This window comes from Marmota flaviventris, chromosome 11, assembly GCF_047511675.1.
Source record: "Marmota flaviventris isolate mMarFla1 chromosome 11, mMarFla1.hap1, whole genome shotgun sequence".
In the NCBI taxonomy this organism is placed as follows: Eukaryota; Metazoa; Chordata; class Mammalia; order Rodentia; family Sciuridae; genus Marmota; species Marmota flaviventris.
The window spans coordinates 56,684,365-56,699,734 of record NC_092508.1 but is presented as its reverse complement, the minus strand read 5'-3'; the positions used below and the strand labels follow the sequence as shown (position 1 = coordinate 56,699,734).

Below are 15,370 nucleotides of genomic sequence, written 5' to 3'. Positions count from 1 at the left end.
GTAAATAGCTTACATAACACACAACAGAAAAAGTCTTGTAGTAAGTCTATTTATTACAACATCCACTTTCACGTTATTATATTCTATTTTCTTGCTTTCTTGATTATCATCAGTCAAGAGGACAAGTCTATTCTTTGTTCGATAACTACTCTGTGCTTCCAAAAGTCAAGAGCCTACTGAAATCGAAGCTGCAACAGTTGAAAACAAGGTCACAAATGTGAATGAGACAAAGTAAGAAATGGCCCTGAAGCTTAACAAGTCAAGAAATTGTAAATGCAGGTGACTCACAAGTCAAAGAAACAAAGTAAAATTTTTTAAAAGCTTCACACTCAAAATAGATCAAACTTAAAATGTTATGTTTTTAAAGAAATAAAATTTTTCTGCTTTTAAAAAACAATTAGGTTTAAGGATGTAGCTCAGTAGTGCTTAATATGCATGACACCATGAGTTAAATCCCAGCACCATTCAAAAATAAATAAATAAATAAATTTGTATGTGATTTATTTGCCAAAAAAAAAAATTCTTAACCAAAAAAAAAAAAAAATTCAATACCAGATCCAATTGATCACAACTTGAAGACAGTCATTAGATTAGAACTAGCAGAACAGAGTTCCTAGCAGGTATTCTTCTGCAACTGATACAAATCCTTTAAAAACAGAAAATCAATTTCTATATGGAAATGGCTGTCAACTAAAATTTTTTCAAAATATTTAAAAATGTTTAAGTCTACTAAACATTTCACACTTACTCCCTTTTTAAATTTATTTTTAATCACTTTTTATGAAAAAAAAAATAGAAAGGAAACAAAGAAAAGGGGTTCAGCATTGTAAAATGCACTAGTATGCCTGGGATTAAAAAAGATTTCTAAAAATAAAGAAAATAGCAGAGGGGCTGGTGGTGTAGTTCAAATGATAGAGAACTTGCCTAAAATGTACGAGGCCAGCATCTAAACAAAAGAAAAGAAGGGAAAATAAACTAGCAGAGACAATTATTCTGCAATATTATGCATGCACTCACTTTTAGCTCTCCTGTTTGAACAGACAAATCTATTTTCAACTTTGTATGAAGAGCAGGAGCTCCAATTTTAAAATATGCCAAGCATTCAAGATGAATTTTTTTCACTATAGCCATCCCAAAGAAAAGCTCCTACCTCCACTAAATCTCAAACCAAACACATGAGTATCTTTTTCCTTTACCTCCCATTTACTCCCATCAAATTCTATCAATTTTCCTAAGTGTGGTGGCACACTGTAATCCCAGTGACTTAGGAGGCTGAGGAAGGAGGATCATAAGTTCAAGGCCAGTCTCAGCAATTTAGCAACCCTATCTCAATCAATCAGTAAACCTCAATAGGCTGGAGGTGCAACTCAGTAGAAAACACCCCTGGGTTAAATCCTGGTACCCCCCCAAAAAAGAAAAAAATTCTATTAGTTTTACCTCCAAAATATTTTCAGATGATCTGCTGACTTCCAATATTATGGCAGTCTAATCTAGTGTCATCTCTAAACTTCTATAATAGCTTCATAGGTATTTCTACTCTTGTCCTCCCCTTACCCAATCTCCACATGGCAGTATGCATGATTCTCTTTACTGAAATTACATCATGCTATTCTTCCACTATACAAGCTTCATGTTTCACCTAAAATGAAATTCAAACTCCTAACCTTAACCTTCTATAATCTGGATCCTGCCTGATTTAAACAAGCTCAGTTCCAACTATTTTTCCTTTCCATCATACATTCTAAATATGCCTATCTTTTTGCCCCTCAAATAAGTCATATTTGCTTCAGATTCACACCTTTGCATTTTCCATTCTCTGTTGAAAATATTTTCCCTGATCTCCTAGACTTTTGTTTTTAGGAAATGAGGAACACAATGATATAAAAATTCAAACACTACCAAAAATTATAGAGAAAGAAATAACTACTTAAAATTCTACCAGCTAGAGAGTATTGCCACTAATATATCTATGGTTGTATGTGTCATTATATGATAAATAATATATAAATAATCCTCATGAACTACAACTTTTTCTTGGTTATTCTTTTGCTTTAGTTCTCAACTCAAATACCACTTTCTTAAAAGAGGTCTTCCAGGACCATCAAAGTAGCCTATTTTTATCACATCACCCTGTTTATTTGCTTCATTGCATTTATCTCTCTATGCTTGCTTCTTTGTTTGTTTTTCTTTATTTTTGTCTTTTCCACCCCAACAGAATGCAAGCTGCATGAAAGCAAAAATTCTTTTGGGGATAGAGGTACCGATAAGTGCCTTACCACTGAGCTATACCCCCAGTCCTTTATTTATTTATTTATTTAGGAGACAAGGTCTGATACTCACTAAATTGCTGAGGCTGACCTCAAAATTTCAATCCTCCAGCCTCAGCCTCCCAAGATCCTAGGATTACAAGCTTGCAAAACCACACCCACCCAGCAAAAGCAAAATTCTTATTACTACTTTCTCCATCATCAGGATCTAGTCCAATACCTTAACACATTGTGGCTATCTAATATTTAAGGAATAAAGAGATGATGGCTTTGATTAACATTTATAAGCTATCAAATAATAAATTTATATCTCCCATTCAAATTTATCTCCTAAACTTCATACTCATTTAAAACTTGTCAACTCCATATGGAAAATATGTAGTATTTTAGTCTCAGTGGATCACCAAACATGTTCCTTCTCATGTTGTTTCCTATTTAGATGAGTAACATACATCAACCAAATTTCTCAAGCCATAAACTCAAGTTTTATCCTTGATATAATCCATCCCATATCCCACCAGTCACCAAAAGCCTCTCCATATTATATCAATTCAACCTCCTAAATCTCTTCAATCCATCTGTTTCAATCTATCTGCTTCTCTTCAACCATACCACTCAAGTAAAGTTATCATCTATTATTTCTTTCCTTATCAACTATAATAACCACTCCAGATCCATTCTTATTCCCCTCTAATTTATTCTCCATATTGTACCCATAGTGGCTATAATGCCTTCCATTAGTTTTAGAATACAACCTAACATTCTTATCATGAACCATAAGAAGCCCATGAAATGCTATTTGCCTAACTACCCAGCCTTTTCTCTATAATCCAGTCTTTGGTCTTCTTTCAGTTCTTTAAACCTAATATATTCTGCTAACCTCAGAGCCTTCAAGAATGTTGTTTCTTTGGCCTAAAACACTCTACCTATCATGTTATATCACCCTAAATACACATACTCATCCTTCAGATCTTCATCTCAAACATCACTTCCTAGAGCTGGGGATGTAACTTAGTGGTAGAAAAGCATGCATAAGGAACTGGGTTCAATCTTTAGTATGTGGGGGGGGGGGGGTCACTTCCTCAGAGGATCTATAGCAGAATTCTACACATATCCTTCCCCATATACCAACAATTTCCAACCTCTAGTCCTACAGTCACACAGTAATGTAGAAACTGCTGTGAAGAGACTTTGCAAATTTAATTAAGGTCATTACTTGGTTGACTTTAAAATAGGGGGATTATCCTGGATTATCCCGGTGGGTCTAATATAATCACTTAAACTATTAAAAGCAGAGAGTTTTCTTATAGCTCAGGGAAAAACAGGAACTCAGAGAGATGCAGCACAGTTGGCCAACAACCTGATTGAGCCTGAAAGCAGATTCTTCCCGCAAACACTCCAAATGAGACCCGGCCAGCTGATATACTGACTATAAGCAGAGACCCAGTCAAACTGCCTGGGTTTCTAACCTTCAGAAGTCTAATATAATAAATGGGTGTTGTTTTAAGCTACTCAATTTGTGGCAGCAATGGAAAACTAATACCAAGACTCTTTGATCTTTATTCCCACCCCAGACTGGCCTAGGGGCTCCCATAGCATAATTTCTCTTTCAAAGCATTTGTCAAACTTTTTATTTAATATACTGAATCTAAAATCTAGTCAAAAGATTGTATTTTGCGCACCAAACACCATTATAATCCAATGTCTACACAATTGATACTCATAAAGTGTGTTGATTTAATCAAAAGTACATTAAAGAATGTCCTACATTTAAAAAAGTACATTTCTTAATGTACTTTTTATCAAATTCTCTCTCAAAAGTCTCAATCACAATATACCTCTTGTAAAGTGCTACATTATAAAATACTTAAGAGGCAACTACCATAAAGAAGTGACTAAAAAGAGAGGAGGAGAGCTAGGAAGAATGGAATATAATCAGATTCATATGGGCAGTTGCTATTTTGGTTTTCCAAACCCTCTCCTACTCATCACTATTCCTGACTCCATGCCCAATGCCTCTAGGGGATCAATCATGGCTATCTATTAGAGAATCATAAAACACTGACATTGAGCTATTATTACCAGTAAAAACAGATGATATCCCTCAGATGCACTGAATTATAAATAAAGCTTTAAGACAATTGTTCTACTATTTTAAAGAAATATTTTTCCAATTGCAAAATAATTCAAATTTAGAGATATTACTATTTCATAATAAGGACTAAATATATTAAAACTATCTCATCATAAAACAGAAAGGTCAACAAAAAAGAACAATTTACTTACATCAATGGAAAAGCAAAAAATGGGAGTGTCATGGCAAGTCTTGCTGTAAATTCATCGGGAAGATACCACAAGTATACAATTAAGCATGTAAACAGATAAAGAATTGAAGAATAGAGAATTAATCTTCCAACCCATAATTTTTGTAATCTCTGATTTTTTTCCCTAAATTCTTCCAATGCTTGAATTTCCTGTTAAAAGAAAATTAAAATTCCAAGTTACTAAATCTCAAACTTCAAAAAAAATTATTAAAATTTTTTAGAATGAACTATTAGAAGCCAATGAATTATAATACCCTAATATTTTAAAACAGAATATAAAAAAATAAATGTGAAGTTTAAAATTTGCAATGCCTATTCTGACAAATAACTTTTCAAAATGAAAAATTAAATACTATTTTAACCCTAATTGGTAAAGATTAGAAGAATGAAATTGACATCATTAAATATTTGTTAAGTCAAACAAGTATTAACTCTTCATCTATAGGCCCTTAAAATAATCTAGCAATTAAAAAAGAATTGATAAAAATTAAAAGAGGAACCCATTCTAGATTATTTACATTTATCACTCCTAATATTCTAAGGGAATAAACTTATTTTTGTAATGACAGAAAATATAAAAAGCTATAAAAATTTTAAAGACTGATTAAAATTGTTGCAGACCTATTTCATCTTACCAAAAACAATGGTTTATACCATCTGTAGATTTAATTTTGTTCTAATAGTCTCTACTACTTGATACAGACTTCATAAGTCACTGAGAGATTTTAGATTTTTCTTGCAAGAACATTTAAGTTTTCAGGCTTACTCAACATAATCTCTAAAATTTCATACTAGATCTGGACTCCAAAATAACATATACTTAACATCTAAAATGAATTAAAATACCTCAAAGCCAAGAACATACCTTATCTATACTTTCTAGAACTTCTACAGTTGAAGGTTTTGTCTGTTACAGAAAAATAGAAATGAGATAGCATTAAAACTTATTACTGAAAAAAAATAATAAAACACATTACTGCAAACTTAGAAATACTTCAATTTATATAATCATAAAGACCATATTAGCTGGGTGTGTTGGTACATGCCAATAATCCCAGCAACCCACGCGAGACCAAGGCAGTAAGATCAAGAGTTCAAGGCTAGCCCAAGCAACTTAGCAAGACTGTCTTGAAATAAAATTTAGGGGCTCAGGATTGTTCAGTAGTAGACATAGTTCAGTGGTGGAGCATATGCCTAGCTCAAGGTGCTAGGCTCAATCATCCACATTACCACAAAAAAAAAGAAACAAACAAACAAACAAAGACATATTCTAATTCAAAATGAGGTTTTCTCAAATCTTGTCAAGCTATATGTACTTCTATTTACTCCAGAGATTTATTTAAGTGAAAATTATAATTACAAATATAACTTCAAACACAAGCATTTTTTTACTTCTTTTCAGTCCAGAACTTTCAACTCTGATAGCTCAAATTTTACCACTCTTAACTCAACAAAACATACTTTTACAGGGAAACATATTTGCATCTGAGAAAAATTTTCTTACATAATGATTATTTAAAAGCATTCACATATCTAAAAAGTTACAGACTGAGTTGGGATTGCAGCTCAGCAATAGAGAACTTGCCTAGTCTGAGAGAGAACCTGTGTCAATCCAGTACCACCAAAAAAAAAAAAAAAAAAAAAAAAAAAAATATATATATATATATATATATATATATATATATATATATAAAATTAAGGACAGTCTGATTCTCTATTGCTAAAAGTTCACTTAGTACTCTGGAGGTGAAAATCAATAGGTTACCTTCATTCTGTTTCCTAAGTATATACTTTTCTTGAAAGAACAAATTTTTGAAGGACATATAAGAATAACTTCATTACGGCAGAGCTTATTTAACAAAGACATGTTTATAATACATAGAATAAAAGCAAGACACAATGGTTCATACAATAGTTGAGAAAATATTTACCAATTACATACCAGACAACTGAAGAGAACACAGTGCATCAAACTCATTGTAGTCCCTATCAGATTTGTTAACATTAGGTTGAATCAAATGAAATAGCCATTTTGTATAAGCCAAAGTAGTAGAAGATTAGCAATTTCATATGGTTCAACCTAATAAGAAAAACAAAGAATAAATTTGATCTTCAGGCAGAACTGTCATAAGATTTTAAAGAAGGGGGTCATCTCATTCATATTTGAAATCAAAAAAGTTGACTTCATAGAAGTAGAGAGCAGAATGATAGTTTCCAGAGGCTAGAGAAATTGGTGGGGAGGTTTGGAGAATTTGGTTGTGGGAGTGAAAGAATACAAAAGTACAAAAAAAATTAAGAGCTGAGAAGAATAAATTCAGGAGATCAGATAGTGAATATAGCTAATGATGAGATACTCTAGAAAAAAATGCTAAGAGGATGGAGATTAAGTGTTCTCATCACAAAAAAAAAGATAACAGTGTGTGAGACAATGCATATGTTAATCAGCTATATTTAACCATTCCACAATATGTATCTACTTCAAAACATCTGTCAGTTGAAAAAATAAAGGCAAAAAAAGGAAGATCAGCTAACACCAATCTAAAACATGTATTGTTCCAGCAATAGTCAAAAATTAAATTATGTACCAAGTATTGCATATTATAAGTCAAGAAGTAAGTAGTTAATTCTTTTCAGTTAGAGAAGAGCATTTTTCAATAACTTATATTTTCTAGCTCTAAAATTGAAATACATCCTTCTAAAAGCTTACCCAATAAAATCAAACAGCATTTCTAATTTTGTTTAACCTATAATTCCTAAAAGTGTGATTTCAATAAATATTTGTAACAAGCTTTAAGTAAAAAGATATGGTCTATAAAAAAAAGTAAGTGTGGTATAGAATACTTCATTTCAACTACCTTTGAAATAAATTGTAAATTTTGGCAGTAGAAAAAATAAACAAGAAAAGAAAAACATCTGCATACAATACAGAAATAAATTCATAAGTCAAAGTGAAATAATTCTCTGTTAGAGACATTAAACACCTATAGAACTATAAATGCAAATTAAAAAGTAATTCAGAAAATAAAAAAACAAGAGTTAAAATGAAAATTAAATAGATAATATCAAACTGAAGGCTATATCACAAAGAAGACTTTTAAAGTAGCTTTATGTAACATTTATGTTAGACTTAAGAACTAGCAGTAAAGAAAAGCAACTTACCCTCCATCTAGAAAATAATCCACCCATCTTTTATTTGTAGAAACTTGGCACAATGATAAATATCATCAGTTGTCCAAAGGAAGTCACAGCTACAAATAAAGCATGTATTTTAAAATTTTAAGTTAAACAGCATACCCACTATAAAATTTAGATATTGAAATACTACCTAAAAATACTATAAAATAATTTTTTTGGCTTCCACTTACATGGAACTTGAATTCAGTTAGTCATTGGGATAAAGTTCACCTTTTTAAAATCCTTCAAAAGTGAGGACATATTTAAAGATAAAAATAGAGATAGAGGAAGGCACACATGCCTATAATCCCAGCAGTCCAGGAGGCTGAGACAGGAGGACTGCAAGTTCAAAGCCAGCCTCAGCAAAAAGCAAGGTGCTAAGCAACTCAGTGAGACCCTGTCTCTAAATAAAACTCAAATAGAGCTGCAAAAATGGCTCAGTGGTGGAGCATGAGTTCCACCCCCAGTTCCCTTCCCCCCCAAAAAAATAGAACTAGAAAGGCTTTTTAAATGACAAAGCATGTTAGGAGTATATTCATATGTCTTTGTGATTTTCTCTTCTTTAAAGCAGGTTCCTTCTGTTGTTCTTGCAATGAAAGTTTTACTATATTACTTGCATTCTCTATACTTAAGTAAAACCATTTCTATCAATCAATCAACTAAGGTAGTTATTTGGAATTCCAGGAGTTGTATAATGTTTGGAATAATATCACTTTACAAATAATTACAGAAAGCCGAGTAGTGGGGGTTTTTGTGTTTGTTTTGTTTCATTTCAGTACTAGGAACCTAACCCAGGGGCACTCTACCACTAAGCTACATCCTCCACGCATCTTGAGACAGAATCTCACAGCCTCAAACTTGCCATGGTCTTGCCTCATCCTCCCAAGTCACTGAGGCCTGTACCACCATGTCCAGCTCAAGTTAACTGGATTTTGAATAAGAAACTAAGGGTTACAATGCTACCTGTGACCTTGAGCAGATCATTTAATGATGTTGAGTAATTTTTTTCGGTAAACTGTAGTTTATAATATCAACATTTTCTCACATGATAACCTTTAGTAGTATCACCTTATAGGTTTAGTGATTCGCCCCAACAACAGAAGAAACATGGCCTAAAGTCCCTCTATCTTCAAATTTTTGGTCCCTACTACTAAACACTACTGTTCAACACCACAAATAAACATTTCTGTCTGAAATTTAAGTAAGTTCCTCAATCTAGTTGACCTTCCTGTCAGCTAGCTGTATATCCCCTTTTACTTTTCCATGACTCTCAAATGTTTTGGAAGAATTTAGCTATATCATATTCTAAGTCAATTTACCATTCCATAATTACATAAATTTTTATTCTTTTAAGTATAAATGGTAAATCTACTTTCTAACTGACAAATTGTTACCAGATTAGAGGTATATTCTTGCCAATATGTGAAACTAATATATTTACACACACACACACACACACACACACACAGTTACTGAAAATATACTTCTTAACCATAAAACATAATCACAAAATAATATCAATATCAAGTAAGAATTACAGCACTGTTTATATAATGGAACTAGCCTAGGACATACCTATCTTAAGAGTTTCTCAGAAAAGTAACAAAGAGCCCAAATATAAAATATGCTCATTTATGAACTGATTTTTAAGTACAAAATACCTGTCATCTGCTGGGCAAGGTGGTGAATACTGGAAATCCCAGAAAAGTTTGGAAGGCTAAACCAGCCTCAGCCATTTAGCAATTTAGCAAGACTCTTGTATCAAAATTGAAAAAAAGAATTGGTTATGTGGCTCAGTGGCTAAGCACCCCTGGGTTCAATCCCTGGTAAACCAAAAAAAAAAAAAAAAAAAACTATAATATATCTTGAAAAACTCTGAAGATTATAATGACTATTACAATACACATTAAACATGCAAATTATTATTAATTCTTCAATATTAGCTCAATATTCAAATTTCTAAAATGTGCTCATGGAAAATCCAGAAACTTAAAAGAAAAGTTTTATTTTCTGAGTCAAAACATTAAATAAATCTCACAACCTTCTTAAGATGTTAAAAATAATCACTAAGAAAGATAAAAGAATGGAGATTCAGACAAACCACTTAACTAGGTATTTTCAAAGTATATATCATCCCACTATTTTAGAACTATATATGGTATCTAGCACAGTATTTTGTACACACTTGATCTATATATTTTGGTTTCTAAGAGAATTGTATTCCTCCAGTTCAAGTTTATAGCCATCATACCCTGAGACAAATTTTTAATATTTGAAATTAATAACAACATCAATATCACTTCATCGGAATTATTGTCTCTAGCATTTTTAATACACAAACCACATGTAATATGCTTTATATAAATTCTATCATTTAGTTATTACTATCCCTTCATTTATAAATGAAGAGCCCAAGAAAAAAGAAGTGAATACAGTAGCATCTTAAAGACATTAAGTAGCAGGGTCAGACATAATATTGTAGTTTGAATTTTTAAAAAAGTCATCAGTTATTCCCAACAACACAAACTCAGAAACCAAGGCAGCTTTATATAGATTAATTTATATATAAAATATGAGAGCACCTCTAACATTCTCAAATGGTTGGTAAAGAGAACTACTGATGTGAAAAGTAATTTATAAACACAAGAGATCCTGCTGGAACACTGTTTGTGCAGTCCAATTCCTTTATTTGATTAAATTTGAATGCTTTACTGCAGATCTATCTGCACTAAAGAGAAGCTAAATAACTTACCAAAGTCACATAGCTCCAGCTACAAACAGAACTGGTGCTATAAAGTCTGAAAATATAGCTTTCACTGCACTGCATATCACTTTTTAAATGACTATAATTTGAAGTGTATGCATAATATCATAATTAATACCAATTTTGATATCCGTTATTTCGAGGAGAATTGTTTTGGTGTTAATAAAACAAACTATGGCTTAGCTCCAAAGATTCCTGAAGCAAGGGATTGTGCTTTTTTAAATTTGAACATTAAAACAACATTAGGGTGAGTGATTAAATGCCATTTCCATGCTTTCACAATCATAATCAAAAAACAGTCAGCCCTCATTGTTCCAGCAATGTTTCTATCAAATATTGGTATTAGTTAAAGAAGTTGATTTACTATAATGTACATGTGGTGGTACTTTCTAACACACATAAAGGTGTATCAACATTAAATAATTAAATATTTTATCTAGCTCTAATTTCATGCTTCTATTTTCATCTACTGGTTCTCTCCATTCCACACATCTTAATTCTAACTCCAATGGCCCATCTTTACTATGAAACAATAGGCAAATAAATTATTTAACCTCTCTGTTACTCAATTTTCTCATCTGCAAAAGAGGGATAGTTAAAAATAATCCTCTTAAACAGTGAAAGGTTTAAATAACATAATATATCCTAAACTATTTACAGTAGTGCCTGACACATAGTCATAACTCAGTATAAATTGTTTTTACTGCTGTGGTTATTGCTATTTTCTGATCCGTCTCTGCTTTCTTTCAAATACCTGGAAAATACATGGAAACCAAATAAGACCTAGCTTTTCCTTCTGAAACATAAATCAATATCCTTGCTCTCAAGTGGACAAATGGCTCAACCTCAAGTGGCTTGTCCCCAAGAACTCTTGATGAACATGTACAGAGTTTCTTTCCATTCAGAACCTGACATGACCACAAAGCTAGATGCATCTAAATGTGTTTTTTTAATGAACAACAATGTCCACAACATTAATTGAATGTTTTCAATTAACTGCTATTCGCACTCAGGTTTGGGTGTCATTATTTAAAATCTTAAAAAACATTTTTCTTCAATTTTCAGTTCACTTCCAATCACAGTAAAACAATACAGTAAAATAAATCTAGACTCAAAATTTGGCTCACCTACATACTAGCTAATTGATCTGGGGCAAATTACTTAAACTCTTTAACTCTCAGTTTGTAAAATAGTGAAAATATCAACACTTCATAGAATTAATATATAGATTACATGAAATTATTTATCACTTGGCACAGTGTCTAACATTTAGAAAGTACATAATAAATTTTAGTTATTATTGCTATCACCAAAAAATACATGTGATACTGAAATGGAACACATTTCCTTCTAACTTTTCATTTTAAAAAGTGCCTATTTAATAATTGAAAAATAAAATTAATTTGTATGTTTACTGACATTGTATTGTTCTCATTAATCTAATATGAAAAACTCAAGCAAAATATTCCACAAACACTTTCATTAAAATAATCTTGTAGAACTTTGGAGGAAATTTCAAGGAAAATCTAGTTTTATGTTTGATTAAGCAAGTTCCAGACTTCAATATAAACTATATAGACACTCTCAAAAGCATTTTCATAACATCTTACTATACAATTTAAGATTAGTGGTTTGTATGTATAATGTCAAAATACACTCTACTGTCATGTGTATCTAAAAAGAACAAATTTTAAAAAGACCAAAAAAACACACACAAAAAAAAAGGCTAATGGTGATTTGTTCTAAAACTCTAACTTTCAAATGTCCTAACAGAAAACATAATTCTGAAATATTCCAAAACACCACATTTATCACCCCCCCCCCAAAAAAAATTATAAAAAGAAGCATACCTCTGAAAGCACTTTTAATATATGGTTATTAAGTGTTTGCTTTTATAGTAAGTAAATTTCATTGTGAACTAAATACTACCAAAAAATTCTATTAGAGATATTTATATATGAAAACATACCTTCTTGATAGCCATATAACTTCTCCCTTTCCTTACAGTCCTTCAAATTAATAATAAACACTTAAGTTGATGAATAGCATTACTGAACTGATCTCTATAGATGACAGAAAACTTTAAAATTCTAACTTTCAATGTATCATTCTTGTTTAACAAAATGTATTCGAATTCAATTTGGTTCTCCTAAGAAGGCACTATGGGGACGGCTAAGGACAAGGGATTAGGATTCCCTGCCAGTTTGAATATATGCCTGATACTAAACCTACTCTCATCCACTACACCGCTGTTTTAACAGAGTCAATTTTGTCAAGGGTGAGCCCCAGGCCACAGAGAAAGGAGAAAATAGACTCTAAACACCACAAACCAGAAGTCAATAGAGTAAAGCATCACATGGAAAACTCAATGAGTCACAGGTCTTACTTAGTACTGTAAGAACACCACGAGCTCACCAAGCCTCCCTCCCTTCTCCCTGAGTTCACCAAACCTACACACACACACACACACACACACACACACACACACACACACACACCTCCCTCAATTTGCAAACACAGCGTTGAAGATTTTAACCTATTGATGTGGTTTAAATTTGATTTCTCCTTCTACTACACCTAAGACACCTACGCTTCTTCGTCCTTCCCCTCCACCCCTCGACCAGGCCGCGGTCCCTCAAACAATGACAAAGGTTTGTAGAGCCACTTCTCTTAAGTAGCACATAATCCACGCCCACATGCGAGCTAAGCAGCATGACACTGACAGTTTTCAATCCCTTCCGATCTTTCCAACTCGTGGGGCCTCTGTACAACTCAAGGGAAAGAAAAGGTGGTTTAGAACACTCAAAGTAGATAGTTCAGCGTAAGATGAGCTAGTTTGAGGAGCTTTGGGCTCTTCTCAATACAGGTGGGCCAAAAGCTGCGGCTCAAGTCGGTCACTATCTGGGATCTCCGAAAATAGAGCTGGAGAAACCACCCTGATCAGAACCGGGTCTCGAGGACTCCCGGGGTACCCCTGCCACTGTGCTGGGAAATCAAAGTGGGTGAGACGACTACACTGGGTAGGCGCGAACCATAGCGGGAGAAGAGCCACAGCCGCAGAGCTCTTAGGCCACTGGGCATGGGGCGGGGACACCTGGGAAAGCAAGCCGGAGAATCCTGAGCTTTTTCCCGGGGAAACTACCACCGCGCTTCCCTATTGCGGAGCCCTCCCAACTGCCCTCATCCTGAGGCTCTACCTGCGTGAAGCGAGCACAGGGGTCCACCCCTGCCAGCCTTGGCCGCCACCACGCAGCCAGCCTCCAGAGCAGGCAGCCGCCACTGACAGAGCACTGGGCCCGGCCAATTCCTTCCCATCAAACCCCGCGCTCCCGCCGACAGCCAATCCGCGCCGCAGCTGCCGCGCGCCGCTCCCCGTCACGTGACGAGGCCGGGGCGGGCGGTTGGGGCGGAGGGGCTGGGCGTTTGGCCGTGCGACACCGTGCCCTGTGGCCTCCGCGGCCGCTGGGCTGCTCGTCATCACTTCTTAGGGATGCACTGCCATTTATTATGACTCTTACCAATTGAGTTATTTTCTACGTTTCCTCTGCCTCCTTTTTTTTTAATAGCATGTTCTGCCGAATCTCGCTGGAGAAACAAAATCATGAAAGTGGTATTTGTGGTCCAGACATCTGCGTAAGACAAGAATGGGGAGGACAAAGAGGAGTGGAGATGGGTGCTTCTGGGAAAGTCTGGCCCTAAAGAATCCCGGATCAGCTGCCGTCCAACCGGCAGCAGAGCAAGTTAACCCTGCGCAGCTTTAAAGAAGCCAGTTCCCAAACGAGCAAGTGGAGAAATTGCACCTTAGATCCCAGGACTGCTTGAGGCTTTTGTCACTCATGGACGTCAAAAAGGGTTATTTGATGATGCTGACCTCACAGGTGTGAGGTGGCAATTTCAAACCTGTGGGTAACAACAAAGCTGAGTTTTTCATCTTAAAACTCTTACCCTAGAACAGTCTCTAGAGGCCCTAATATAAGGCCTCTAGAGACTGTTCTAGGGTAAGAGTTTTTAAGATTTTAAAACTGTATTTGAGATTTTAAACATTGATGCATTGGCATAAAGAGTGTCATGCTTCCTGCTAACTGGGAAAGACAAGTCTTGATAACAAATGATACTTGAATGGGGGAGGGGAGGGGGAGGATCCAGAGATGTGCATATGGTAATGTGGAGAAGGAATCTTAAGCGAAAGCTATTACCATGTTTCACCCCTATGACGTTTTACCCTGTGTGCAAGCATTTTTCATTGTTTTTTCCCTACTTTAGTTATATAATAAAATAAAGTTTCTATGATTTTCAAACAGCATACTCGTTTAAATAGTCTGCACTTAAACTCTGACAACACAAAAGGGTTAATAAGAAAAACTTAACAGTGTATCTAGCTAGTAGTAATTAATTATACTGGAAGCTACCAGGTGATTCACAGGAGTTGTTTGCCCTCAACACGAAGATCTTTAGTCATTGCTCTAAATTTGGAAGGATTAAGAGAACAAAAATTTAGTGTGTAGACCAGGTCAATCACTTTAGAAATGTAGAAAATAAGTTAGGGACATTTCACCTATTTTGATGTGGAAATTTAACCATTTTGTTTTTCTTTGTGATTTCAAAGGTTAAAACCCTGCGCTGCTCTGTAGTTATCTCTCACCATAGGACTATCTTTTTTCCTGAGAACTGTGAAGGATAGTTTTTACACTTGCTAGTGTTTTTGTCCTCTAGTTTTAATTGAGCCATTAATGTCTATTGTAAAGGGAATGGACGGATAGAATGAGGAGGTAAAGAAGAGCTAGTTGGATGCAAAAATCTAATCCTGAGGCAAAATTCCCTAAGGAACTGCTCTCAGGAGA

The 15,370-nt window shown here is 34.3% G+C and overlaps 1 protein-coding gene across 4 annotated transcripts in view; it reads right to left on the bottom strand.

Moving 5' to 3' along the window:
• Lnpk (lunapark, ER junction formation factor) overlaps positions 1–13,815 on the bottom strand; it is a 67,735-nt gene extending 53,920 nt beyond the window's left edge. For 3 of the 4 annotated variants that reach the window (XM_071619046.1, XM_027946075.2, XM_071619047.1), the window contains exons 1-4: positions 13,727–13,815; positions 7,751–7,839; positions 5,457–5,498; positions 4,554–4,741 (exon numbers count right to left, since the gene is read on the bottom strand). In XM_071619046.1, the coding sequence (XP_071475147.1) occupies positions 4,554–4,741; positions 5,457–5,498; positions 7,751–7,777 (257 nt within the window). In that variant the 5' untranslated portion in view covers positions 7,778–7,839; positions 13,727–13,815. Of the gene's footprint in view, positions 1–4,553; positions 4,742–5,456; positions 5,499–7,750; positions 7,840–9,426; positions 9,492–13,726 lie in introns of those variants that run through there. The other variant, XM_071619045.1, reaches the window with a different exon arrangement.
• Positions 13,816–15,370: the final 1,555 nt, after the last annotated feature.